The sequence below is a fragment of the Callospermophilus lateralis genome, chromosome 1, assembly GCF_048772815.1.
Source record: "Callospermophilus lateralis isolate mCalLat2 chromosome 1, mCalLat2.hap1, whole genome shotgun sequence".
Classification (NCBI taxonomy): domain Eukaryota; kingdom Metazoa; phylum Chordata; class Mammalia; order Rodentia; family Sciuridae; genus Callospermophilus; species Callospermophilus lateralis.
This window is the reverse complement of record NC_135305.1, coordinates 84,492,957-84,520,607: the sequence shown is the minus strand read 5'-3', so window position 1 is coordinate 84,520,607 and position 27,651 is coordinate 84,492,957. Positions and strand designations below refer to the sequence as shown.

The window sequence follows — 27,651 nt, the reverse complement described above, 5'->3', positions numbered from 1 at the left end:
ACAGTCGTGATTCCATTGGGGTCACTGTTCAGTGGCTTGCACAGTTGGAGGGTTGCTGGGAACCAGTAATCCCTAGCCTTTTGGGAAAGCCTAGTGCACTTGGCATTTTCCTTGCTTCTTTCCTTTGTCTCTTAAAAGAGAAGCCTCTTAACTGACAGTAGTTGAGGAAAGTGTACATTTTTTTTTCCCGCATGTTAATTTTAACATAGCGTCTATTTGGGTGGTTATGAGAAGCTTGGGTTTTAAACCACTGTATTTTCACAGCTGAGGAATCTAGTGCTTGAATGGATTTAACAAGCAGCCTGGGTTTGTTTTCTGGCCTAGGTCTGCCCCTGGTTGCTTTTGGAAAAAAAAATTGGTCCTATTTCTAGGAAAGTGTACTGTGATTTTTACTTAAATATTGGTGGCAGACTCTTTTTCTTGCTAGACATACCTGAATTCTGAACAATAGTGGATACAGGATGAATGATTCAGATATATGTGCCATGAAAATTAAAGATTGCTGATTGAATTGGAGTCACAGTCCAAAGGGGAGGCTTTCCTATCCTTGGTCTCTTTGTGCAGCAAACAAATAGAATTAGACCTAATGCCATGGCCATCGGCCCCTCTGTTGGTCATTGATGTTCCTGAGAGTACGGCTGTCCCTGCCCACCCAGTCATAGATGCCTGCAGCCCCAGGTTATCATGAGTTGTTACGCATCTGATCTGGGGTCACTACGCAGCTTTGCTCATTTCAGACTAGTGGTTCTAGAAGGATGGTCCCAGATCCACCTTTCAGCAGGATTAGGATCACCTGAGATCTTGTTGGAAATGAAAATTCAGGCCCTAACCCAGAGCTACTGAATCGGAGACCTAAGGGTGAGGCCCCTGCAGTGCAAGCAGGTGGTTCTGATGCACACTCCAGCCTGAGAAGCTCTGTTTCCCTCCAGTGTGAGGCCTTCCCTGAATGGCTCTTCTCTCTGCCCCACCTTCTTCTTCAATCACTGACACGTTTAACTCGTTCAGTTACTGCTTGCAAACAGGCTTCGGGCCACGTGCCAGTTCAAGGGGGAAGATCCACAAGCTTGTCCTCAGGGAGCTCAACACAGCTGTGGTTCTTGGGCCTGAGATCACTTTGGATGCACCAGAGGTGCCTCTTCTGTGGGTCTTTCATCACAGATCAATTAAATCAGAGTCACTGGGGCTGTGCTGAGGTGGAACTACTTTATAAAGCCCCCTAGGCTGAGAAACGCTGGCCTCGTGGGAGAAAACACCCGTGGCGTGGCGTAGTTTTAAACCCATGGTGAGTGTGAAGATGGGTTAAGAGGGGGTGCTGGAGGGGTCCCTTTACCCAGGCTTGGGTTGGGGCTGGGGAGGGGGTGTCCTTTCACCCAGGTTTGGGCTGGGGGGCCGGTGGAAAAGGAGGGGAAGTACCTTCAAAGCTTTTCTCAAAATTTTATCTAAAGGAAGATTAAAACCATGGCTTGAATATGGATTCACAAGTGAGCTCAAATCAAACAATGAGGGAGGATCAGGAGAGGGAACTTCCTCCTGCAATGTGCGTCATTTATCCTGTCTGTGGCTCGACTCTCAAAGGCGAGTGGGTAGCAAAGGGTAGGTGAGGTCACATCCATAGTGGCTCCATCCCCTTTGGAGCCATCGTCCTCCACCATGGGTGCCTGTTTTGGCTTTATCCTAAGGACCATGGAGATGCCTTAGGCTTCCACTGCCCTCTGTCCATCTGTAAGAAGAGGCAGCTCAGGAATGCGGCCATGCCCTTCAGTGGTCCTCCTGTCAACAAATTTTCCTCCCAAGAATTTTGGGTCTTTTTCCCCCCATGCTTTAAGAGGGTTTTTGTTTTGTTTTGGCATTTTTTTTTCAAAAGACTGTTTACGTAACAAGTAATTCCTTATTCACGCGGCTCTCTGTTTTTGACTCAGAAGGTCAGGTGGAGAGATTTAACATGAAATATTAGCTGTCTTTGCCAATTGCTGTACTCTGTTACCATGCCGTAAGCCAGAAATAGAATCGACCTGTTTTCAATGACAGATCAAAATTTAGTGCTGTGTTGATGGTCCAGAATGAAGATTTTTTGACAACAGTGAATGAAATACATACCAGTGCATTTCTGGTTGTGATTTAGCTGACCAAGTAGTTCAGTTATAATTATATTATTTTTACTCCTGGAGATCATTATGCTGAATGAAAAATGCTTCAGCATCCAGCCTGTTAAGATGTGGATGGTGAACAGTATTTAATACAAATTTTTTTTTCTGGACTGTAAAACAGCTTTATGAGCATATAGAGGCTAGAATATGGTTGTTGGCATTTAAAATTAAATGAAAACATGATTTTTTTTTTTTTGGTGTTTAAAAAAAAAAAAAACTCGACTGTCAGTGGTTGCCTGCTACCTTCTGTGACCCATCTTCTGAACTTAGTCCCTTTAACATAATGGGAGTGCACATCTAGGAAATATACAGTCAGCATAAATTTGAGGGCTTGAGGGCATGCATATAATAAAAGGGCATTGAGAAGGGCCATGGGGGATGAGCTGGAGGGGTTTATCATTTTTTTATGAGGGGCAATGTGCTTTTATTTAGGATTGAAATATCTTTTAATTGTGGGTACAGGTTTGACCTGATCTCTGAATCACTACGTTGTTTTTCTGGCAAATATTTTTCTAGGCTCTGACTAGCAAGGTGTTAGAAGAATTTAAACTGTCCCCCACCCTCAGGTTTGAAAAGATGTGTGTTTTTAAGGGATGAAGATGATGCAAACATTGATCAAGCCAAATTGTGTTCTCATTATGACCCTTTCTTCCCACACTGCCTTTAGTATAAGAAAGCAGAGGCCAGCTGGTCTTGGGATGCTGAGGCAGGAGGATCACAGGTTCAAGGACAGCTTCAGCAACTTTGACACTGTTTCAAAATTTAAAAGGCTGCGGTTGTAACTCAGTGGTAGAGCACCCTTGAGTTCCTTCTTCCAGTACTGCAGAAAAAGAAAAGGTGGCAGGGCGGGGGTGACACAGGCTGACATTTGTAGCATTCAGAAATCCTTATGTGAAGAAGCATTTCTAGGAGACCATGTATGAAAGGCTCCTCATAATCACTACCTTTTTGTGAGATAAAATGATTAAACAATCCTGTTGTGCAATACTTTCTAAAGCCCAAAAGTTTCAGCTTAGATTTCATTAGGAGGCATTGGCCTAAACCTGAAATGTAAACTTTCGAGAGACTGTAATTGAATAGATTTAACCTATATTTATAAAAAGGAGAAATCTCTGGGTGATTATCTCCCCCCCCCTTCTCTGAGGACCTTGTCCCTAAACTCTGCAGGTATCTTGTCTGTTGACTTGATTAATGAATATTTTGCCCACTAAAATTGGCCATTAATTATTTCCTTGGGTTGCAGCAATAATTACATCTTTCAAGTAACACCTAATTAGCATAATAAGCAGAAAACACCCTGCCAGGTGATGTGGGATTGTGGGAAACTAGCTAGTTATGGAAGAGATGGCTGGTTCACCACACAGTAATCAGCAGTTATCTCCAGCTGGATCCCAGCAGCTAATTTAGAGAAAATGGACTAGATCACCATCACCACAGGATGGGAATTTAAATGGAGATGATCTATGGACATTTCTGTAAGAAAATACTACTTACCAGTATATAACTGATGCAATTTAGCAATTAAGAATTCTATTACCATTCATTCTTTTCTTGGTTTCTTCAGTGATCACAATTATTTGCCAGCCCCTGTGCTAAGTGCTAGGGACAGAAGAGAAACGGGGTTCTGGTTTTGGAGAATTTGAATCTCTGGAATATAATCACTTTAAGATGTAAGTCATCTTTTTATAAGATGGGCAGATTCTACCATGTAGGTTCATGGAATGCTCTGGAGAGGGCCTAACCTCTGCTGTGGACTTTGGAAAATGAATCTAAAGATGACTACAAAGAGGTGAGAGAAGCTGGGCTTGGTGGTGCACACCTGTGATCCCAGCAACTGCGGAGATTGAGGTGGGGGAATCACAAATTCAAAGCCAGCTTCAGCAACTTAAGGAGACCCTGATTCAAAATAAAAGAGGGCTGGGGATGTTGCTCAGTGGTTAAGTGCCCCTGGGTTCAGTCCCTGGTAACTAACAAACAAAAAGTGGATGTAAAGGTGTTCCCTGTAGTAGGAACAATGTATGTTAGAAAGGCTGTCGCCTGACAGCAGAAGAGAGAAATTCAGGGGTCCCTACAGTGGTGTGGCACACTAACAGAGACTGAGGCACTGGCGACAGCAGGACCCTGAAGGAAAGGGAAGGTGACACTGTTACCAGAACCTGGAAAGAATGACAGCTCGAAAGATGGGTGTCAATGCCCCAAGTGGTGCATTGCAGGCACTGCCCAAACCATGCCTAGGAGGGCATGGAACAGACACCCAACCGTCCACTCCTTCACCCTGCTTCATCTCATGGTTTCTTCCCATGTACTGAACCAGCCAGAATCCAGCAACAAGAGTCCCACTAAAACAGTATTTGGGGTTCAGAACAGGGCTGAGAAGGGCAAATGGGGTAATCGGAACAAAAAGTATGCAAGCAAGCAAGGTGTGCCCAAAGGGCAAGAGGAAGTTGGGAGTTTCTGTGGTGTAGGGGCAGAGTGGAGAACTATTGGAAGATGCGTTTGGGGAATTTGGTATTGGAGACAAATTGCAAATGGTCTTCTATTTTTACATAAGTCCTTTATAATTTTTTAATGTTACTAGGGGTGTGTAACCACTGAGCCACAATACAGTCCTTTTTAAATTTTGTTTTGAGATAGGGCCTTGCTAAGTTGTTGAGGATGGCTTTGAACGTGTTGATCCTCCTGCCTTAGCCTCCTGAGCCACTGGGATGACAGGCATGCACCATTCAACAGCCATGTGTGAGGGTTAAATTTAATGCATGACATTGATTTGTAACTTAGCAAGATTTGTATTTTTAAAAATCACTGATTGGGCTCATTATTGGATAATAATATCAATATGATTGAGTTAAATATTGAGTTGTCCCAATATTAAAAAATGAAACAGTATTATCCAGGTATATATAATAAAGTTGAGCAACATCGTTTGAAATTTCATATTTGTCTGTAGGGGGCAGTGTACTAGTTGCAATTTGAAATAAATATCTTTTTAAAAATTTTTAATTCTTTTATTCTAATTATACATGGCAGCAGGATGCATTTTGATCGCACATAAATGGGAGCACAACTTTTCATTTCTCTGGTTGTACACGATGTAGAGTTGCACCATATGTGCAGTCATACACAAACCTAGGTAATGATGTCTGTCTCATTCCACCATCTTTTGAAATATCTTAAACTGGGTTGTAGTGAAAAGGTGGAAAAGAGCTAAAGAGCTAAGTCATTGAGTGTGAAGGCAGAGTGATGGGAGGAGACAGTGACAGTAGACTTTCAGCAACTAACATTTTTTTTTAAAGTATGTATAATCTATGCATTCCTTTTTAAAGCTAAGCCACGAAAAGTGGGTTAATATCCTTATGATATTGGATCTATTTCTGACATATTAAGCGTCATCTTCATAAGCCGAGAAAATCCCCCAGTCTCTGCCTTCTATTTTCTGAAGTTCAACTGATAAAAACATGTACTAAATCCCCATCTCTTGCACCCCTCTGAGGAATCTTGAGGTCTTGCCATTACTTTGATAGTGTCTATTTTATTTAAATGTGATAGTTTTGTATTTGGCTTGAATGTGTGATAAAATCATTTAAAGGTGCCCTAGTTGATAACTTGTTTTCTACATAAAAGCCTTTCAAGTTAACTGATAGTTTCTCACGAGTCAGAATGACTTAATGACCTCAGCTGCAAGCTAGCCAGAAAGTTTCTCATTTCCACTGAGAAGGTACATGTGGCTATTTGGAAGCCCTTTTGGAGAACATTCTGCTGAAGGTCCATCTTCTAAGAAAAGGATCTTAACTTAGACACTTATGCACATTCTCACTAAGCCCAGGGGATGCAATCAAGTTTTTTTTAAATGCTAATTGAAAGTATTTATTTCCTCACATTTCCAATACTGATTTGTTCAAATTTTTTTTATTTATTTTAATTTTTAATTTGTTCTAATTAGTTATACATGAGAGTAGAATGTATAACTAATTAGAGAACAACTTCTCCTTCCCCTGGCGGAACATGTTGCAGAGTCATACTGTTTGGGTAAGCATATATGTATATAGGGTAATAATGTCCATATAATTCCACTGTCCTTCCCATCACCACACCCCCTCCCCTCAATCGTCTCTGCACAATCCAAAGTCCTTTCATTCCCACCCCACCCCACCCCACATTATGCATCAGCATTTGTTTATCAGAGAAAACATTTGGCCTTTGTTTTTTGAGGTTTGGCTTATTTCACTTAGTGTATTCTCCAGCTGCATCCATTTACCTGCAAATGCCATAATTCTAGTTTTCTCTATGGCTGAGTAATATCCCATTTTGTATATGTACCACATTTTCTTTATCCATTCATCTGTTGAAGATGCCGGCATCTAGGTTGGTTCCATCGTTCAGCTGTTGTGAATTGAGCTGCTATAAACATTGATGTGCTGCGACATTGTAGTATGAGATTTTAAGTCCTTTGGGTATAAACCGAGGAGTGACATAGCTGGGTCAAATGGTGGTTCCATTCCAAGTTTTCTGAGGAATCTCCATACTGCTTTCCATAGTGGTTGCACCAATTTGCAGTCCCACCAGCAGTGTATGAGTGTGCCTTTTTCCCAACATCCTCGTCAACTCTTATTCTTAATAATTGCCATTCTAAATAAAGTGAGATAGAATCTTAGTGTAGTTGTGATTTGCATTTCTCTAATCACTAGATACGTTGAAGAATTTTTCGTATATTTGTCAATTGTATTTCTTCTGTGAAGTCTGTTCAGTTTCTTAGCTGATTTATTGATTGGGTTCTTTGGGTTTTTTTTTTTTTTTTTTTTGGTGTTTTCTGCGTTCTTTATATATCCTGGAGATTAATGCTCTGTCTTAGGTGCTTGTGGTAAAGATTTTATCTCATTCTGTAGGCTGTCTCTTCATGTTGTTTCCCTTGCTGAGAAGAAGCTTTAGTTTGATTCCATCCCATTTATCAATTCTTGATTTTTTTCTTACACTTTAGGAGTCTTGTTAAGGAAGTCGGTTCCTAAGCCGACATGGTGGAGATTTGGTCCTACATTTTCTTCTATTAGGCTTAGGGTCTCTGCTCTAGTGCCTAAATCTTTGATCCATTTTGAGTCGAGTTTTATTCAGGATGAGAGAGAAGGGTTTAATTTGATTTGCTACATATAGATTTCCAGTTTACCCAGCACCATTTGTTAAATAGTCTGTCTTTTATCCAGTGAATGTTTTTAGCACCTTTTTCTAGTATGAGATAACTGTATTTATGTGGTTTTGTGTCTGTGTCCTCTATTATGTACCACTGGTCTACATGTCTATTTTGGTGCCAATACCATGCTGTTTTTGTTACTATGGTTCTATAGCATAATTTAAGGCCTGGTATTGTGATGCTTCCTGCTTCACTCTTCTTACTGAGGATTGTTTTGGCTATTCTGAGTCTCTTATTTTTCCAAATGAATTTCATTATTGCTTTTTCTAATTCTGTGAGGAATGTCATTGGGGTTTTAATAGGACTAGCATTAAATCTGTATATGCTTTCGATAGTATGGCCATTTTGACAATGTTAATTCTGCCTATCCAAGAACATGAGAGATCTTTCTTCTAAGGTTGAAGCACTTTTTTAGTGAAAAAGGAAACTCTGGAGAATGTTAATGTCTATCTGCATGGGGACTGGGGAGGAGAGTTTGAGATACCTCTGTACCTTCCTCTTTTTTTTTTTTTTTTTTTTTTTCTTTCCCTGTACCTGAAATTGCTCTTTAATGGTGGTGGTGGAGTATTTAAAAAAAAAAAAAATGGTTCCACTGGTACGCAGTCCCATTCAGCTGATCACCTGGTCAGTCCATTTGTGCTGATTCCTGACCCCATGGTAATGAAGCCAAAACCACCCAGGCCCCAGAGAAACCTTGGAGTCCAGAAATAATTTGGTGCCTATATAGACATTCACAATCAACAACACAGAACATTGTTGGAAAGCTTAGGAATGGTATACTCGATTGCTTCTGAAGTCCTGGGGCTATTAAGGTTGATTACACCCAAAGAATGGGAGATGCAAGGCCAGAACTTCCAGACCATGCTTGGTGTCTGTGCGAGATGGTGTTGAACCATACCAGAACAGGCTTTTTAATGTTAATAGTTTACATAATGATTGTTTAAATTTTACTATAAAAATATTCATGTTCATTTATGCAAAAGAGATAATAAAGTCACCTTTACATGTTAACAGGAAAAAAAAGGGGAATATAGCTCAGTAGGTAGAACACTTGCCTAGAAGAAAAAGCCACCTGGCCATTTGACAGCATCAATGCTGAATAGTGACATAGGACTGTGAAAGAAGCAAGTCATTTCTACTCCAGAGAGGTGGTGTGTGTGGCCTAATACACATTGAAGTCAGATAAGAGGCCTTAGCTCCTAGTCCTGTGAGTGGGTCTTTTCTGAGCCTTATGTTTCCCCTTTGGGAAAAGGGCAGGAGGTGTGTGTGGGAGAGTTCCCTTGCAGGGTGTTCATGAGGACTGCACATGGACTCTTATGGACCCAGCACTCAGTGATGGCAGTATTATCTTTACCTGTTATTAATGCTATCTGGGAACCATTGATGGTTCACAAATATACTGGCACAATGTAAATACAAAATGCTTTCAGACCAGACTGGCTGAAATAATAGTAATAGCTAAGATTTATTACCTATTTACCAGGTGCCAGGCACTGTGCTCTGGGCTGTATATAGCTAATCTTATTTAATCCCCTTAAGAACCTTGTAATGTGTACGGGTTATGAGTCACTGTCTTCCCTTCCCTATCAGAAAACAGACGTGGGCTGAGAAACTTCCTCAAGTCACCCCAAAAGTAGCAGATCATGCCAGTAACTGCCATATAATCTTGCCTATCCAAAGAAATTAGAGCTTCATTGAAAATATGTATCAGAAAGCCCAGAGTTGACTTCCTAGAAATACTTCTTCAGAAGCTAAGATTGCTTGGAGCCAGGTGCCAGGTGCCAGATAATGGAAAGGGGCTAGGGACTTCCCCATGCCCAAATTCACACCATCAGTGAGATGGATCTGAGACACAGCTCAGCATGTGCCTCTACTCATTAACAAGTAGAATGAACACACAACCTGCACAGAATTAGGAGTCATCAATTCCAAAATAGCATATAACCTCTGATGCATGTGAGCTTGAACGCTGTGCTTCTGGCTACTGTCTGGACCCAGAGTTCCTCAGATCAGACTTGGACCCAAGAAAGCTATAACCAATATGTGCTTGTTTCTGATAACTTTAGGCAGAGGCATCATGTAACCCTTGTCAAATGTTTAGCTCTTTCTGTGTTTTTTTTTTTTAAGTTTTTTTAAAATCAATGATTTGTCTTCCCTGGGAGATGAGAAGTAATGAAGATAATTCTTCTTGTCAAATCCTAGATGAAACCAGCTTCCAAAATGCAACTGGGATGCAGTTGGTTATGGCCTGATTTGTTACTGAGGTGAATTATAGCACAGGAAAAAAACCACACTGGTTCAGGCTAATCTTACAGAAAGTTCTGAAGCCCAGAACTGCAGTGATATAGGATTATAATTTTAGGAATACACTGAGAAGAAGTCAATGACCAAGTGGTTCCCTGGCAGGTATCTTATCAGAACACCCATACTGAATAGAGGAAGATTGCTCTCAACTTGGATTTGTTTTAAAAATATGCAAAGATACCAAATTGTCTACAAAATTACTAAGCCTAGCTCTTTCTGTACAGCAAGTGAAAGAGGGGGGAAATAACCAGGGCCTCAAGTAGAGCCTGAATTCTATTTAAAAGATTTTGCTAGATATTGGATTTATATATATAACCCTTAAGTCACTTTCAATAATTTGTTTCCAGAGTCACAACTGCATTTTTAGATGGACGGTCCGGCAGGTGATGCAAACTGGCTTATTAACATTCCCAAGCAGTTCTCCATCTCTCTTCTGCTTTTTGAGCCTTCGTAGTCTACAGTAGTAATTGTCAACTCCTGTTGCATGTTAGAATCTTGGAGATGGATCCTGGGCATCAATCTTTTTGTCACCCAGGTGATACTAACATGCAGTTCTAATTAAGAACCATTGGTCTATAGGCACTTGGTGGCACTGAAGTGGCTGAATCCAAATGAAGCAACCTTGCTGATGGAATCAGTAGGCATCAGATCAGGTCTTGGGCCCCTAGCACAGGAGTTTCTTCTCAGATTGGAGACCTATTCCAACTAGCTCACAGTTAGACCCCTGCCTGTCATCTCTTGAAAAGTCTGTCCGGGTTCTTGAGTCACAAAACATACAATGAGCAATTCCTATATGTTAGCAGAAAAACAGGTATTTTTACATCGGATCACTGTGATTACAGATCAATATAAGTCACATCCTATAGAGTATGATCTATTTGAGAGTTGGGACCATTTTTCATTTTTGTTTTGTCTTCTGGAGGGGGAGCTTCAATGCTTAGAACCAACTCTTGACATATATTTGACCTTCTATAAATATCATTGATTGTGGGCTATTTCCATCTTGATCATTTTCTAGGGCTGGGGATGTAACTCAGTGGTAAAGTTCTTGTCTAGCATGTTCAAGGCCCTGGGTTCAAATCCCAGAACCACAAAAACAAAAGAATAATGCATCCATCTTGATTATTGTGTGTATTCCTAATTGGGATTTACTATATCAACTTTTTCTCCTCTAGAATTCAAGCTTGTCCTAAATTTATCTTATGGCCAAGGGAAAGGGAAGGAAATTTCTTTTGATTTACATAGGAAAGATGTCAGTGTATGTAGGTTTCAGGTAAATGTGATTCAGTGTCAGAGCTGCCCTTTAAAGAAAAAGAATTTTTTTGGGGGGGGGGGGGGAGTCAGGTGGGGGTGGAATGGGTTACAAGAAAAGAAGAGGAACAAATGGGAACAGATCTGCATTAATAAATATTCAGATTGAGCCTACTCTGATGTCAGTGTGTATAGGTGGTGTTAGTACATGTAGTATCGGGTGATGGAAGTTGTGCATACTCTCATTTTTCACTTTAATTGCCTGCCTGAAAAGATCCTGACAGCTTCAAAGGTTACTGCTGGTTGCATTGTTCATAACTCAGAAGTAATCTGCATGTGCAATTTGCTTCATTATTGCCCACTAATAACTAATTCTGGAGAAAGTCTTAAAGCGACCAAAGGAGGCATAATTTGACATGATGGTTTTCTCCTCCTTTCTCCAATTCTTTAACCATCCCAGTGTACAGTTAGTCACAGATGCTAAGGTGATATATGTGTGGTTTAATTCTGATTCTCTTTCCATAAGCTTTGTATGATAAACTCTTTGCTTTGTTGTTCTGGATTAAAAAAAAAAAAAAAAAAAAAAACCTAAAATATTTTGTGTTTCTTATGAGAGTTTTGGGTCCAGCAAAATAAACTAGCATTGTAGATTTGATTTGGCTTAATATAACTGAGAAGTTATTTGGTTTCAAATAACAATGGCTTATATAGAAGATAATTTATTTCTCTTACTTTCAAAAAGTCTACAGATAATGAGTCCAATAGTGGTATGGAGCTTTACATGATCAGTGTAGTTCAGAATCTGATTGTATCACTCTGTCATATGCGAGTTCTAGTTCCAATTATCTCCTAGCCAAAGTAGATGCAGGAGCTCCAGTCATTCTTTCTGTCACCTTTAAGGAAAATTACCCTAAAGAAAGGGCTTTAAGGAGGCTTCCTTGAAGCGTGAAGGATGCTTGAAGAAGCCCTGTATCCTACTGGCCAGGACTTAGTCACATAGGTACACTTGGCTCGAGGAATGCTGGGAAATGTAGTCTTGATGTCAGACAGCCAGGTATCTCAGTACTGTAAAGAAGAAGAAAACCGCCGTTGGGCAACTTCCAGCAGTCCCTGCCATATTTACATGAGTTTTTAGATGCATAATTATATCACTGATTATAAAATGAAGATGATTCACAATAGTACAGATATTCATTTCAAAACTAAAGACCAGAGCAGTATCTACTAAGTGTAGTCCTCATTTCCATCCTCGGGTAAAAATACCATCCTTCTCAACATTTTACAGATGTGAGAACCTGAGGCTTAAAGAAGTTACACAGCTAGTTGAACCAGACAGTTGGACTTGTGTGGCACGGCATTGTTACCTAAGCAATACCAACAAATATAGCAAGGTGGTTTTCAGTGAGAGGATGATTACCATAGTAAACCTTGGGGATTCGGGTACCAGATCACCAAACACTGAACTTTGAACTCATTTCAACTCCTTCCCTTTTTTCCCCCCAAGCTTGTATACCCACTCTTTGTGTAATGTCCCATTCACTTGGTCTCGAATGTAGTACAATGTCGGGCTCTTCTTGATCCTGCTTGGTCTACAAGGTTCTTGGCCAATAGTTGACTGAGTTACATGATAACCAAGTTTTTAATCAGGGTAGCTGACTTTTACTGTGTGTCACTATTTTGTTTTGAGGGGCATGCTCTGGTTCCACTGCCTATTGGAATGTGTGGTATTACGATGGGAGCCTTTGGCACTTCAGTTCCTATCTGCATCATGAGTCCTTTATCTCTCCTTTCTCTTGGGCTCCGACTTCTTGGTTCTGCAGAATGTCTTGCCACACATCAGAAGCAGACCCCACTTTCTTGTCGACCAAACCCTTTTCACTTTAAAGTTCTGTTCCTCTGATAAAGAGACATTCGGGTCTATAACATAAGAAAATCTCCTATTTCCATTTCTGCTTTCACCAAGTCCTGTATTTCTGTATCCCAGTTTCTCTTGAATCCTTTGTTTCCCTACCAGTTATTTTCCAACAAAAATATCATCTCAGTTTATATCTTCCCTGACTCTTCATTGCTTAATAGGATTAGAACTGAACTCGGCATTCCAATACATCTGTGATGTGACCCCTGCATCTCAAGCCTCTTGAGGAGAAACCACACTGGATTTCTTGCCAGTCTCCACTCTTTCCTGCTTCTGCTCACCTGACCAAACCTTTTTTTATTCACACTCACCATTTTCTCACTTTTTCTGACTGCAGATTAGTTCAAGACTCTTGTAAAAATTTTCTTTAAAGAAGTTTCCCTGATTCCCAGAGAACATGTTTTATTTCTGGCACTGTTGGTATATTTCTCTATGGCTACACATCATAGCCTATTTTGGATTATTGTTAACTGGGATTTGTATTCATCCATCTTGCTTCGTTGTGATCCTACTGACAAAATTTTCCCTAAGCAATGAGCACATGGCAGGAACTCAGTCCATCCTTTTGGAAATAAGTCCAATTGCTTCGGTTGCCTTCTGACCAAGCTTCTTGTTATAGACCATAGAACAGAAATAATCATCTAGAAGCAATAATTCATTCCTCATAATAGTCATATAGCTCTCACAGCAGGGTTCTCCACCTTGGCACCACTGACATTATAGGCCAGATGATTCTTTAGTGAGGCAGGGTTTTCCTCTGTGTGCACTGTAGGATGTTCAGCAGCATCCCCGCCCTCTATCCACTAGATGCCACTGGCATCTAGGGAGCTCAGTGTCTACAGACATTGCCAAATGTCCCCTGGAGCGGGGAGAGAATTGCTCACAGTTCACAACCCTGAAGTATCTCTGTTTTAGAACTAGGAATTTTGGCTCTTCATTTCTCCCACCTTTTCATGGTACCCAAGATTTCACCCCATGCTTTCAAACTTAATGTCACACTTGAATTTCCCTCCCTCGCCTATGAATGACTCTCTATGCTGTCTCCCTTAAAACTTGCCTTGGTCCCCACTCCTCAGTAAAATATTTCCAGATCAGCACCATCTGTGCTCTTTCCCATGATTCTAAATTTTGAATCACTTTGAACATCTGTGCATTTTTTTTCCCCTCAGCATGTATACTGAAAGTCATTTTGCACATGGGTCTGTGCTCCTCTCCTGAGTCATTGCTGTCTGAGCTCAATGCTTATCCTTGTGTCCCTCTCTGTTACTGCATGTCCAGGGCATTCATCTGGTTATTCATCATATATCACAGTGGGCACTAATTATTGACAGCCAGGACTTAGGATATATTGCTTCTAAGACCAACCTCCTTAAAGCCTCCTATCAATTTGTTGAGGTAATAAGATAGATTTGAAAATATATATGGTAGAAGTAAAATATGGGCCAGGGCCTTAGAAGAAGGGTAGGATTTCTTTGAACAAACAATGTCAGGCAGAAGGAGAGAAAGGCCCCCCTTTCAATAAACAGATACTCCCAGCTTTAAGAGGGGAATTCCAGAGCCCTGTTTTCCTGCCTTTTCTTCTGTCACTTAGCCACACTCACCAGGAGCTGTCTTCTCTTATACGTACCTGCATATGGACCCTTTCCATGAGCCTGGGATGCTACTTTCTTGGCTTTTATATTACATGCTACTTGGATTCATCATTGGGTTCGTTTCTGGGGAAAACAGGCAAGCATACATGTGTGCATGTACACACACCTGCACATACCTGTAGGATTAGGGGACCAAGCTTTGGCCTTACTCCAGTTTGAAAGAATTTTATTGTTGTTTAATCCTAGCACCCAGGTTTCTAGAGCTGCTAGACACACATGGGCAGGCTGTATTTTTCACAAAGATATATAGCAGCCATGACGGTCTTTGGCAGTCGCTGTTATGATTTGGATGTAAGATGTCCCCCAAAAGCTCACGTGTAAGACAATGCAAGAAGGTTCAGAGGAGAAATGGTTGAGTTTTGAGAGTCTTAACCCAATCAGTGAATTAATCCCCTGATAGGGATTAACAGTGGTAACTGAAGGCAGGTCGGGTGTGGCCGGAGGAGGTGGGTATAGGGGGTGTGCCTTTGGAGTATATATATTAGATCTGGTGAGTGGAGTCTCTCTGCTTCCTGATCATTGTGTGAGCTGTCTCCCTCTGCCACAGTATTCCACCATGATGTTCAGCCTCACCTCAAGCCCTGAGGAACGAAGCTGGCTGGCTATGACTAAGACCCTTGAAACCGTGAGCCCCAGAGAAACCCTTCCTCTTCTACAATGGTTCTTGTCAGCTCTTTTAGTCACAGCAGCGAAAAAAAACTGACTGAAACACAGGTGCTCTTGTCACAGGTAGCAAGATAAGAGCTTAGGTGGATCAAAAATGCCTTTTCACCACTGAGCAGTGTGGACTAGTGTCATTTTCATAGATACAGGGCTACCTAGCTCATACCTTGGGGAAAATGGAAGCAGTTGCCAAACCGTAGGAGCTTGGTGAATTGGGAAAGAGTTAGCATCCTTGTCCACATAGTTCATTTCTGATAACTTTAACCCTCTGGCCATGCCAGATATAGGGAAGGCTGCAGGGTCCTCTGCTTGTTTGTAAGTCAGCCTCCTGGAGCATTATCCAAACAGTTCTTGGTTGACTCATGTTTATTCATTCACTTGTGGCTGGAAAATTCAGACTACAGATGTGAACATGAGTGCTTTTTTTAATAGATGGTGTTATATTGTGTTGCACAATGTCCCTGACTTTTTAGATATTTAACTCATAAAGTTTACGGCAACACTAAACTGCATCTGGATTTCACATTGAATTTGGGAAGGCAAGAATCTCACTGTAATTTGCACCGACTTCTCTGTAATGGAAATTATGGCTTGGGAGAAGTTTCAAATGACGTGTCTATAAACTAAGGAAAAGTTGATCTGTTCAAAGGCTGGTCACATGCAAGTGTAGGATTTTTTTTTTTTTAAGGCCATTGCCAACAAGAAATATTTGTTTCAGCAGCTGAAATAGACTAACAAGTTGAATAACTTGTTATTCATGGCTAGTTTATGTAAATAGTTGGTTCAAGAAATTCAGTCTTAAAAGTAGAATGAAAGGAGGTAGGGCTCAGTTGCCTCGGCATGCACAAGGCCCTGGATTCAATCTCCAGTACCACGAAAGAAAAAATAAAGTGAAAGTTGCAACAGAACTCTCTGCTAGGCTTTAAATAAAGCCACAAAGATCACCTGTATGGAACCCAGTGCTGCAATTGGATGGTAGCAATGAGTTGACTTCACAGGATGATGAACTGCCTTTTTGTTGGTCAGAATGCTGGCCTAACAGGACTTAGGATGCAGGGCTTCTTGTCCTAGGGCTGTCCATTCTGGATTGGTAAGGAGGCTTGTCACCTAACCTCCAGGGCCTCCATTTACTTGCCCTTTTTTTTTTTTTTTTTTTTTTTAAATATGGGGTTTGAACCCAAGGGCACTCAACCACATCCACCCATTTTTAGATTTTAGAGACAAGGTCTAGCTGAGTTGCTTAGGGCCTCACTAAGTTGCTGAGGCTGGCTTTGAACTTGTGATCCTCCTGCTTTCAGCCGCCTGAGCCACTGGGATTACAGGCATGCGCCACAGCGCATGGTTTGCTTGCTCTTTTCCTTGTGTCCACTGACCCACCTCCTCCTCTCCCTCTCTTCTTCCCTGCCCTCCCTATTTGTTTGTCTTGGTGTCTCTTATTCACAGTCAGGACTTTTCCTCCAAAGTCTAGTGATCATCCCTTGTCTGTTCTTGGCTCATGTATTAGACCCAGACAATAAAAGCTGAGAGGAGCCTCTGGAAGGAAGCATGATGGAGCTTGTTGATTGTGGACTCAACTGTCTGAAGATCATTTAATTAAGGAATCACCAGATGTCAGCATCTGGCCGTCTTTTTTCTGCTCCCATTTAAACTTAATCAGAGGAGAGTCCTGCTGATGGGCTGCCAGGGTTCTTGGGAGTGGTGGAGCCTGCACATTACCAGTGTAATCCTGTGTTCAGCCCCGTACTCTCTCCTCTCGCCTCCTGCACTGTATTTGGTGTCCTGCTTCGGTGTCCCTCCATCATCTACCTTTTAACCATTGCCTCCTTGTCTCTTTCAGTCCTGATCCTTCTCTTTTTCTTTTGCCCAAGCCGGCACCTCCAAGTCCAGAGCCACTTGGGGCCTCTGACGAGGGACCAGCTCCTGGCTCTGGGTCTCCCCCACTGCAGCCACTTGACATTGGAACTTCATCTGCACGCTAGCTCTCTTCCTGTTTGGGTTTTCCATGTTCTAAAACACAGGCTGAAATAACTTTGCTATGTCTCCTTTCTGTTCTGTCTATGGTGAGTTTATTCTCTTTTTTTTTATTGTTGGTTGTTCAAAACATTACATAGTTCTTGATATATCATATTTCACACTTTGATTCAAGTGGGAGTTTATTCTTTGTTTCCACATCTGCGAAGGCTTGAATGGTGAAGGAAACAAATGCCTTTGAGGAATCTGCCATACTTAACCCAAAGTCTCATAAGATGAATTGACCAGTGTTTCTGCTCCATCTCCCACATGCCAGACACTGAGCTGAGGACTGAAGAGAAACCAGTTCCTCACATCTGAAAAGCGTGACAGGGGAAAAGGACATTCCCAGGTAATGTCCCTTCAGTGGCACAAGTTCAGTGGTGGTGCTTGGAAATGTTGCCTAATAAGGAGGAAGGTGTGACAGACTCTACCCAGGATGCTGTAGAAGGCTACTCCTAACAAACTCTTAAGCCCTGTGGCTTTTCAATTTCAACAGCTGGAGGAAGCCTGCAGACTGTGCCCTTCACTTATTATTGGAATAACTGAGTGATTCCAAAGAAATGGGTGTATCCAGCCCAGATCTCCAAAATCACCCATCTGGCTGGGTGGATGGTTGCCTCTCTAGGGCCTTCCCACCCCACCCACCCACATCCTCTCAGCCCCCTACAGTTGCCATACATACTTAGTAAAGAACTGATGTCTGGAAGATATGGAATGGGAAGGCCTCTCAAGGGGCATGATGTCACATTTTCCCCTCACTGTTGCTTTTCGGCCTGAGATAACTTGTTGCTGGTAGAAGCCTTGTCAACTTTGCGGAGAGTCTGTGCAGCCTTTTAAATTGACTTTCTTAAATTGTAAGTAGTTTATAAAATACAAAATCCCAGCAAGGTACACCAGCTAGAGCACAGCCAAAGCCCATGGGCTCATTAATTATCTTCAGCTGACCCAGCAAAAAATTCCTATAGTTTACAGGCAAGCTTGAAGATAAAACTGCAAAAAGGTATTAGAAATATTGCAAACCCAGACCTTTGATTACCTTTGGCCTCCATGTTGAAGATGGCAAAGCTGATGAATGTGGGTCTCATGGTTTTGAGCAAGGGAGTTGGTGTTGACCATTTTTCAGTCATATTGCCTTTCTAGTTCCTGTAGAAAAGGGCTCCATTCCTGGTTTCTGACAACTTACCAGTCCCCACCACCCCCAACCTTGAGAATCAACGGGAGGTAGAGCCCTGACAACTTGAGTCCTTGTAATTCAATTGAGCCTATCAAATCATGAGTCTCTAAGATCCCATGACCTATGGAAATCTTCTACTTTGTCTGCTGGCTCTAGTGTTAAATAGCTAAGTTCTTACCATGGAGCTGTACATTTGGAATATTACTCTGAGATTATAATATAAAAATCACATGTTGCCACCCACTTTAGAGATGCTCTTTTAGGAACTTTGAAGTAAGTTGATGGTTTTTATCACTTGAGTACTTCCAAAGACTTTTTAATATTTGAACTGTTTTAACCTTCAATCCACTTAAGGTCTGAATATACAAGAGAGTGTGCAGGGCAGGGTGGGTGGGGGTGGCTGAAACGGAAATGGGGTCATAGTTCATCAGTACTGTGCTTGGCATTACCCTGCCCTGTTGGGAAAGTTGATCTTCACGTCATTTGTTATTGATGTAGAAGTGGTAGTGTTATGTGTGGCTGCAGATGGCCACATTATAGAAATGGCCAAATTGCCATTAAGCATTGTCATGTGACTATGAAAAATTCAAGCATCTCTATCCACAGACCACTTATGTGGTTTTTGTATCTGGACAGTTGTAGCTGCTGTTCCAATTCTGGTTAGGACAGAAAAATATCTGGGAGGTGGTGTGCTATGAGCATTTGTTTCTTATTAGATTCTCAATTATAGGGACTTATCTGCAAAAATTTTCAAATGACATGGCACACAGTATAAGAAAAAATTTTAATGATCATTAATATCCAGTAGATAGTTCCCAATTTAACCTGATCGTGTTCCTTCTATCCTCATAATCCTCATGAGGAGTACATCATTATGCAATACCTGAGGAAACCATCCTACCGCAAAATTCCTGGTCTCTTCCCTCTGCAGTCTTTTCCAGTACAAAGTGTATAGCTAGCATCAGACAGTTACGTTTGTCAGGGAAGGAGAAATAATGAAGGCAGCTATTATACTTTTACTGAATGCAAAGCATTCGGTAGTGTAATTAAACTCATAAAAATGGTTAGTCATGATCATCATGAAACAGCCAGCCAGGAAGTGAATGACGAAGCCCGTGTTTATTTGGGACCAACAGCTGATGTGGGTCCTCCAGTAGCAGTTCACAGGCCTCTCCTGAGTTTTGGATACCGAGTGCCTCATCTCATTTTAAGTACTCAAAGTTTTAATGAATATTCTAAAGGCTGTCCAAGGAAATGTTTAATATGAGTGAGTTTAGGCCTGGGAGACATCCATCTATAATTTTTGGTAACAAACAAGACAGCAGAATTTCCATTATTAGGAAAAAAGAGTCCTGCCCAAGGTACTTCCGGGTGATCTTTTTTGGTCATGGTGAAGGTAGCATTTCAAAGCGTCGAAGTCTGTCTCCCATTTATAATTTGATATGTGGGCATAAACCTATCATAGGTTATAGAATGTGGTGAAGCAAAGTTAGAAAACATTTGAAATCTTGTTTTGAAAATACAATGCTAAACATTTTTGATTCTTTATGCAACGAGATGATGATGCAATTTGTGTGACTGTCATGTGCCAAAATCATTTATTTGAATGGTTTACTTTGAACATCGGGGAAGCACAGAATTTTATATATAGTTCTGTCTTCCTCTTTCCCAGCGAGGTACTAGAGCCTTTTCTGCATCAGTCAGTTTTTGCTTGAGGTAATCACATTATAAGAGGCAAAGATTTATTTTGGCTCATTGTTTCAAAGGTTTCAGTTCAGGCTCATTTGGTTCTGATGCTACGTCATGGCAGAGAACACATGGCAGAGAAAGTGGCTCATCTGATGTTGGCCAGGAAACGGGAGGGGCTGAGTTCCCAATAACCCCTTCAAGAGCATTCCCCAGTGACCTGGCCTCTTCCAACTAGGCCCTACCTCCTAAAGGTCCCCCCACCTCCTAGTAGCACCACAGGCTGTTGACCATGCCTTTAACACAAGGACCTTTGGGGAATATTTCAGATCCAAACTATAACAAGCTTGAAGTAGAAAAGAAAAACATAAACGTATACGTGCATATATCTGTACACACACGTGCATGTGTGCACACTAGTAAGAGAAATCAAAATCAAGGTAACTTAGAAAGGTAATATTTAAAATATTTTAATAATTACATAATTTGAGAACAAAAGAAAGCATTAGAAGTTGGTTTGTGGGAAAACTGTTAGGTTGAAAATCAGTTACAGGAACAGACAAAAGTGAAAGGTATTATTAAAATGTTTATTGGCTTCTTAACACTTTACTCCTTCATATACATTTTTAGACTCAGACTTGTGCTCTTTTCCCCTTGAAATACTAAACCTTATATAATTGTGTCTCACGCATCTCTTTTGAAGGAGTGGATTTTAGTGAATTGAGTTTGGATCCCTGTCTCGAAAGCAAAGCTCCTGAATCCTTTATAACTAACCTTGAAATAGAACCATTTTGTGAGCACTTGAGAAATTTCCCACAAGGACATTTGCAATCATTGCCTTGTTCTCTCTCTCTCCTCTCTCTTCATTTTCATGTTTTTCGTCTCCAATCTCTCATTTCTTACCTCGTTAAGCACCTTGAGGACCTCACAGGATTGGAATGTCAGTCACCATTTACACTCATGGCCTGCCCAGCATGCCAATGCACCATTTCTCTGGACAAAGCACCTTTACCTGTTGAGCATGGTTCTAATGTCTCCTCTCTGAGTCTGTTCCTCTCAGAAAGGTGGATACAGCCAAGTTAGAAGAGTGGAAGGGTTGTGTTTGCAGACTGTTATCCCTTGAAGAGTGGCTCCTTGTACTCAGAGCTGCTTGCCCTATGTCTAACCTGATTGAGGAGCAGCCTCAATTGCACAAGTCATCATGATAGGGGGAGGAAATGCTGAGTTACTGATCTGTTCTCATTTGCACTGCCAAAAACTCAAGACCCGACTTGATGGAGCCATTCAGGGAATCTTTGTCTCTTGTTTCAGTATTTGGCTTTTAAAGACTTGCAATGGCAGAGACCCAAAGGAAGCAGGATTTCTGAATAGTGTGTCTCTGAAATTCTTGGCATAGGAGAACGATAAAGTGAACATGGGATTCTTAACTTTAACACTGAGAATAAAACTGTCTCTGCTGTCCAGTTTCTGCTGGGAGTCTGAAGCACTGTCAATGGCTTTCTCTGTCATCTTTTGCCGCCCATGTTCTCTGCCGCTGGGTCTGCTGTCTTCCCCGTCACCTGTTAATGCACATGGGGGTTACTGCATGTATCTCACATCTACCACGTGCAGTAAACACTTCCTGTGCAAAGGTGCTTGAAACAACATCTGTCATGACATCAAAGGAAGTGTGACTGCCAAGTGCAGCTGAAGGACTTCTAATAATGCGGTACTTTAGAGGAGGCTATAATGAAATCTGTGAACCGTCTGAGACTTAGTTTCTAAGCAAACAGCGTGTAGTCACCTTCCTCCCTTTGCTTCCTCCTTTTGTTATTATATCAACATTGTTTTGCATATATTTAGGCAATCATTTCTCCGTGTGAGAAGCTTGAGAACACGTTCCTGGTTGTGAGAAGTACATTTTTTGGCACCTTGCTAAGAGAAGCACCACTGTGGAATGTCGCCATGAATTCTGCCTTTTTCAGTAGAAAACCCCTCTGGTGAATGTGCTGTTTGTTAACTCTGAACCCAGTATGAGAGTTTCTGATTAAGAGTCTAGAAAAGTTATAATAAACTCATTATACATTTAAAAAGGAGAAGAGCTGCCCTCCAGAATATGAATCCAAACTCAAAAAAAGCATTCAGTGAACAAGAACAATGCTCAGTAGATTTTCAAATTGATGGAGCTTTCCAATGGAAACTAATTTGTTCCAGCATTGAAGTGGGCATAATTAACAGAGACTTTCTTTCTTAGGCCGATTAACCACCGAAAACCATGCCAACATTGTAACTGTAAGCAGTGAAAACCAATATTTATGAGGGGGATTGTGCAAGGGTTTGGGTGACAGATGGGCATTTTATCACTGTTGATGTTTGGAATTCCCTTGAAAAGTAATGCAATATCTTGTTATTTATGAATGAATGAACAAATGATTGTGCTTTGCTGACTGGGTTTTCTTTAAAAAGACATATTCTAAATTAATCTCTTTCTCTGGTTAGCCTCTATCACTTTATGTGTGGGAGCCTCGTATATTCTGATGCAAAACCTGAAAAATTGTAATTGTGTTTTTATTGCAGATACAGATCCACGTGTTTTAGAAAAACAAGAATTACAGCAGCCAACCTATGTTGCCCTCAGTTACATTAATAGGTAAGCCATTTCAGAATTTATAGCAACCTCATCTGCCATTTATTTACCTTTTAAATGCATATTTTTAGCAGTATAGGGCAACAATGATGTTTTCAATCTTAAAAATGTTTGCATGAGATTATTTTAAAGCAACTTCTATTTGGAGTTTTCTGTTCATCTGTTGGAGATGTAGAATAATAGTCCTGTGCATATGGCTAAAAACGTGACTGATTTATAAGCTCATTCTGGAAGTATTTTGTATGCAGAGTTAGAATATGCTCTTTTGACTTCATAAGGCAATGTGGGAAATTAATGGATTTATGTTGGAGCGAACCTTTTAAATCCTGGGGTGAAGAGGTATTTTATGGATTCAAAACATGGTTAGAATATCAGAATATATCAGGATATAACAAATTGAAATAATTTAATTTCAGAAATTTAGTAGCAGCTCATCTTTTAGTAAAAACATTCTTAGCAACTAACCCCATCTGTGTAGAGTAACATGAGTTTTTACTTAAACTGAACGTGTGAGCCCAACTTTAGGGAACCGTTTCGAACTTGATATATCGGGTCTAAAAGAAGACTTAGTGTTTCAGCCAACTCAAATAATTAAGGAGACAGTAATTTTTTGGAGAGAACTTGAAATCACCTTAGGTTAAGAAAACACACACTCCCAAAGCGAAAAAGACAAAGTAAAAGCAAAACTAGTTTTTAATGAGAACAAGAAACTCTCTGCTCATAATTCAGCCCATGAATTTCTATTGATTGTCCCTTTTATATAAGGTGAGGAGTGTTTCCAGTCTCTTGGTACCAGAGTTGTGGTTCAGAGCCTGGAGTGGAAAGTTGGGGATGAATTATCTGTACTGTTTGATTCGAGTGCCTTTTTAGGAAACTTGTTCAATTCTTGCCCAGACAGAGCTGTGACTTGCTCACCTGTGCTGTTTGAAGTTCTTCTATGAAGCATGTTTTCAAAAGGATGCATGATATAAACATCTATTTGCATATCTGATTTCCTCATCAGTATTCCCAAGAAATAACAAAAGAGATCTATAGTTTATTACCATGGTTTTAAAAATCATATCAGATACAAATAAGGATGTGTATGGTTATCTGGGTTTCATCATGGATCCTGTGTTTTCAGCAATCAGTAAGGGTTTTGAAAAGTCTTTAGTTATATCTTAGGCTTATATTAATTTTTATTAGCCTGCTAATATTGTGGGATAGATGAATAGACATGTAGACTAATTATGACATTGAATAGGACTTTTAATAGTGTGGCTATTGTGATTTGGGCAAATTGTCCCTTGTCTTATGTATGAATTTGTGCAATATTAAACCATACTGCTTATCATTTCCAGTGGGTTTATTCAGGCCATGCCCAATCCGGAACATCACATTGGACCTGGACATTTTAATACCTCCAGTCTCTTTTAATCTGACCCAGTCCTGGGATTGAAAATGATTTATCAAAGAGATGGTCCAGTTGTCCCATAGAATGTTCCCACCCTCTGCTTTGTTCTTCCCCCCTCAAGGTACCATTTGGTGGTTTCCTCTTTGTCCTATATTTGTTTTAAATTGCAAGTTAGACTTGATCTTGTACTGGATATTTTATTATATTTAGAGACCTGAGAAATAATGATAGAGTGACTCTGAGCTGGTGGAGAAGTAGGCATATGTAGTGGGCCAGTAATTCACTAATGCCCTCTTGTGAGGAGGACATGTGGAAGTTTTCCTGGATTACCAGCTACTCACGCAGGATGCCTCTGTGGGGATCGGGCACATTCCCAACATGGTACTCTCCACACAGTAGACACTCTAGTATTTGTCAATGGTAGATAAAAGCTGAGTAGAGAAAAGAGCCAAGCAACTGATGGCTGCAAGCCTGGCCATGGTGGAGAGATGTTCTGGGGTCTTCTGAACCTTTGATAAAAGAAGGGAAACACGGCAGTGTCAAAATCCAGATGAGCCAGTACAGATTTTAAAAAATAGTATTATGGGTTAGGTAGAATGAACAACAACACCAATGAAGTTTGACAGCAATATCCTGAATATAGCAGAAAATAATACTATGTTTTTAAAAAATTAAGCTGAATGAATAAGAGGTTCATTTTTTTTCCCTGAACCTCAGGGAAATAAATTCTAATTTTGCTGAGCAGTGAAGACAGAGAAATGATTAATATTGCTCTGTTCATATGTCTGTTAACCCCAATGGACATCTAGGCATCCCAAAATTGAGATGGAACTTTCTTTGGCAATGACATTGACTAATCATCAGAGAGATATGGTCTTGAACAAGGAGCTCACGTTTTTGGGTTATTTAAAAGAAGATGAAAGCAGTTGTAGAAATCATTGCCTTTATTTAACTATTTTAAATTGTTATATACTGTTTAACATAATGTTAAAAATCATATTTACAAATAGAAAGGGAAAGTCTTTGATTCCCTTAAAAGCAGGTCTGTTCAGTGAATGGCTTAATGGAAATCGGCTGGATATTGGCTGGATTTTTTACATTCAATCTGCTGCAGTACTATGTATCAGATAACCTCTGGAAAACCTCATTGTACACTTGTGAGAAAATGGGGTGGGGGGCAAATGACAATACCCAGGGGTCAGTGGGGTCAAACTTGCACAGGTAGGCTCCAGAATCTAATTGCCATATAGCTAGACTTGTTGAGATATTGGAAGTATTCATTAAGAAAGTAGGAGGAGAATTTGGAAGACTAACATTGGAAAAGTAAGTTAGGACAGATATAAAAATAATACAGAATAATTACCATGCCCTCAATAACTGGAGGTTAGCAGCTTAATAGGATCAAACAATAGAAACAGCAAGAAGCTAAAAGACAGAAGAGCAGGAATTCCTGATAGATCACTACCACGGAATTGGGTTGAGCATACGCAGTGAATCCTAGCATATGCCTCAGGTCCCATGGGGAAGGTAACCTTCACATCTGCAGCCAATAGGAAAGAAAGAGCAGAGTACAGGGAGCACACAGGAGGCCGTCCTTCACTTGACTCGCCTGCAAGGCAGGGGACAGGTGACTGCAGGGAAAAGTCAAGTGAGTCTCCTCAAAAAGCTTGCTAAGAAGCAAAGGCTACCCCAGGTGGTTCCTTCAAACTTTATTAAAGTAGTTCGGGTAGCCATACTGAGGTGACAAGGTAGCTTATTAATAACTTGTGACTCCCCAGAAATAGATAACTAAGAAGGGATAACATACATGACTAAGGCTCTAAATTATACTGTTATTTATAAATGTCTTTATTAAATAACATGAATTGGAGTTTGCAAATAACTCCAATTCATTTAAACTTTAATGCTTAAAATATATATAGCATTTGGTATAAGATGTAAAGAATTATCATGCCCAGTAAATTGCTGCCTTCTTACATTCAACCCTTACCATTTACTGCTTAATAAAATTTTCTTATAACTATACTATAGCTCTACTCTAATTCTCTTTGTCGGACCCCTGCACTGTTTGGTGCAGTAATTATAGATTTCACCTCTAAAAATGTTTTTACTTGGCTTAATGTTTGCTCTTAAAGTTAGACATCAAATTCTAAAGTGTGTTTTTTAGAAAAGTATTTCCAAGAAATAATCAATAGCCCTCCCCTACACACACACACACACACACACACACACACACACACACACACATACCCTACCTCTTTTACTTGCAGTAGGATACTGAGATCATTAAGGTTGGGAAATCATGAATTAAGTGTCTCCTCCCCTCTGCTTGATATGCCTTTTATATCTCTAAAGGGGGCAATATAATTCTAACATGTACCTGATCCCAGGGTGCTTTTTGTTGAAGCACTAATGGGACTAGTGTTCTGGACACATAATTCGAGGTTGCTGGAGTAATATCACTTCCACCACCCTCCCCAGTTTCCTCAAAGAACCCCGAAGTCTTTTATGCAGAGGCTTTGTATTTTTTTCTGATTCAAATTGCAGAATTCTTTTTTCTCATAGTCACCTGGGAAGGAGGCACTGGCTTGATCACCTTCTCTTGCACCTCTTTTAATAGTGATCCATCTACTTATCATACACTGATCAGACATTGAATTGCCTTCTATTAAAAATGAAGATTTTTCCCTCAAAAACAATCTCTGCTTTTTCCACACCTCCATGTTATTTTACTTTTATTTCAGAAGTAGAACAATGCAGTGGTTTAGGGTAAGCAGTGGAATTAGTGTTTAGGTTAAAGTCCCATCTGCTCTCCAAGCTGTGTGACAGAGTTGGCAAGTCTCAGCCTCCGTTTCCTCATCTCTAATAATACCTCCCTTATTGTGAATATTTAATCAGTTGGTGCATATAAAGCACTTGTTCTGCACCTGTGACATAGTCAGTGCTATGTTAAAAAAAAAAAAAAATCTTTTTATTCTCTATATTCTGCTCCTGGTAAGTCCCCTTTCACTACCAAGTTGCTGATTGCAGGAACACCTGCAGGGGAAGTATTGCTTTGGATTATGACCAGAACAATTTCCACCAGGAAAGAAGCTCCTTGAGAACAGAGACATCTCCCATCTCCCCTATCTGTGTGTCAGACCCCAGAACAGAGTCTGGCTCATTGTAGAGCCTCATTAAATATTTACCAAAGAACTGAAAAAAACTTGTTTGATTCTAAGGATCATAGGGATACTTTCATGAGACATCTAGGAGCCTCTACCCAGGTGTGTTAAAAGATCTGTTTCCTTATATCATAACTTTATTATGAATGAAAATCAATACTATACACTTTTATTCAGCATTTATCTGGCCTGCAGCATAAAAATGTACTCAGTGATGGCTATTACTAGTTGTCCTACCACAAATAACTAGGCAACTGTAGGAGATAGTGGTTTTCAGGCTCCAGGTAATAGGTAGTAGAGGATTACAATTCCCCAAGAAAAATGAAGTTTAGAAGGCGAGAGCCACCAGTCACCCAAATCTCGCCATCTGAGGAAGGTGTCCTCACTGTGGCCCAGTGAACAGAGCCCAAGCAGACCATGACAGTGTCTCTCTGCTGAGGAGGTCCAGGAGGCAGAACCCGGGTTGGGGCAGCTAAGGCTA

At 40.6% G+C, this 27,651-nt stretch overlaps 1 protein-coding gene across 1 annotated transcript in view; it reads left to right on the top strand.

Moving 5' to 3' along the window:
- Jazf1 (JAZF zinc finger 1) overlaps positions 1–27,651 on the top strand; it is a 334,196-nt gene that overhangs the window by 167,205 nt on the left and 139,340 nt on the right. The window contains exon 2 of the mRNA XM_076835844.1: positions 22,544–22,616. Within this exon, the coding sequence (XP_076691959.1) occupies positions 22,544–22,616 (73 nt within the window). The remainder of the gene's footprint in view (positions 1–22,543; positions 22,617–27,651) is intronic.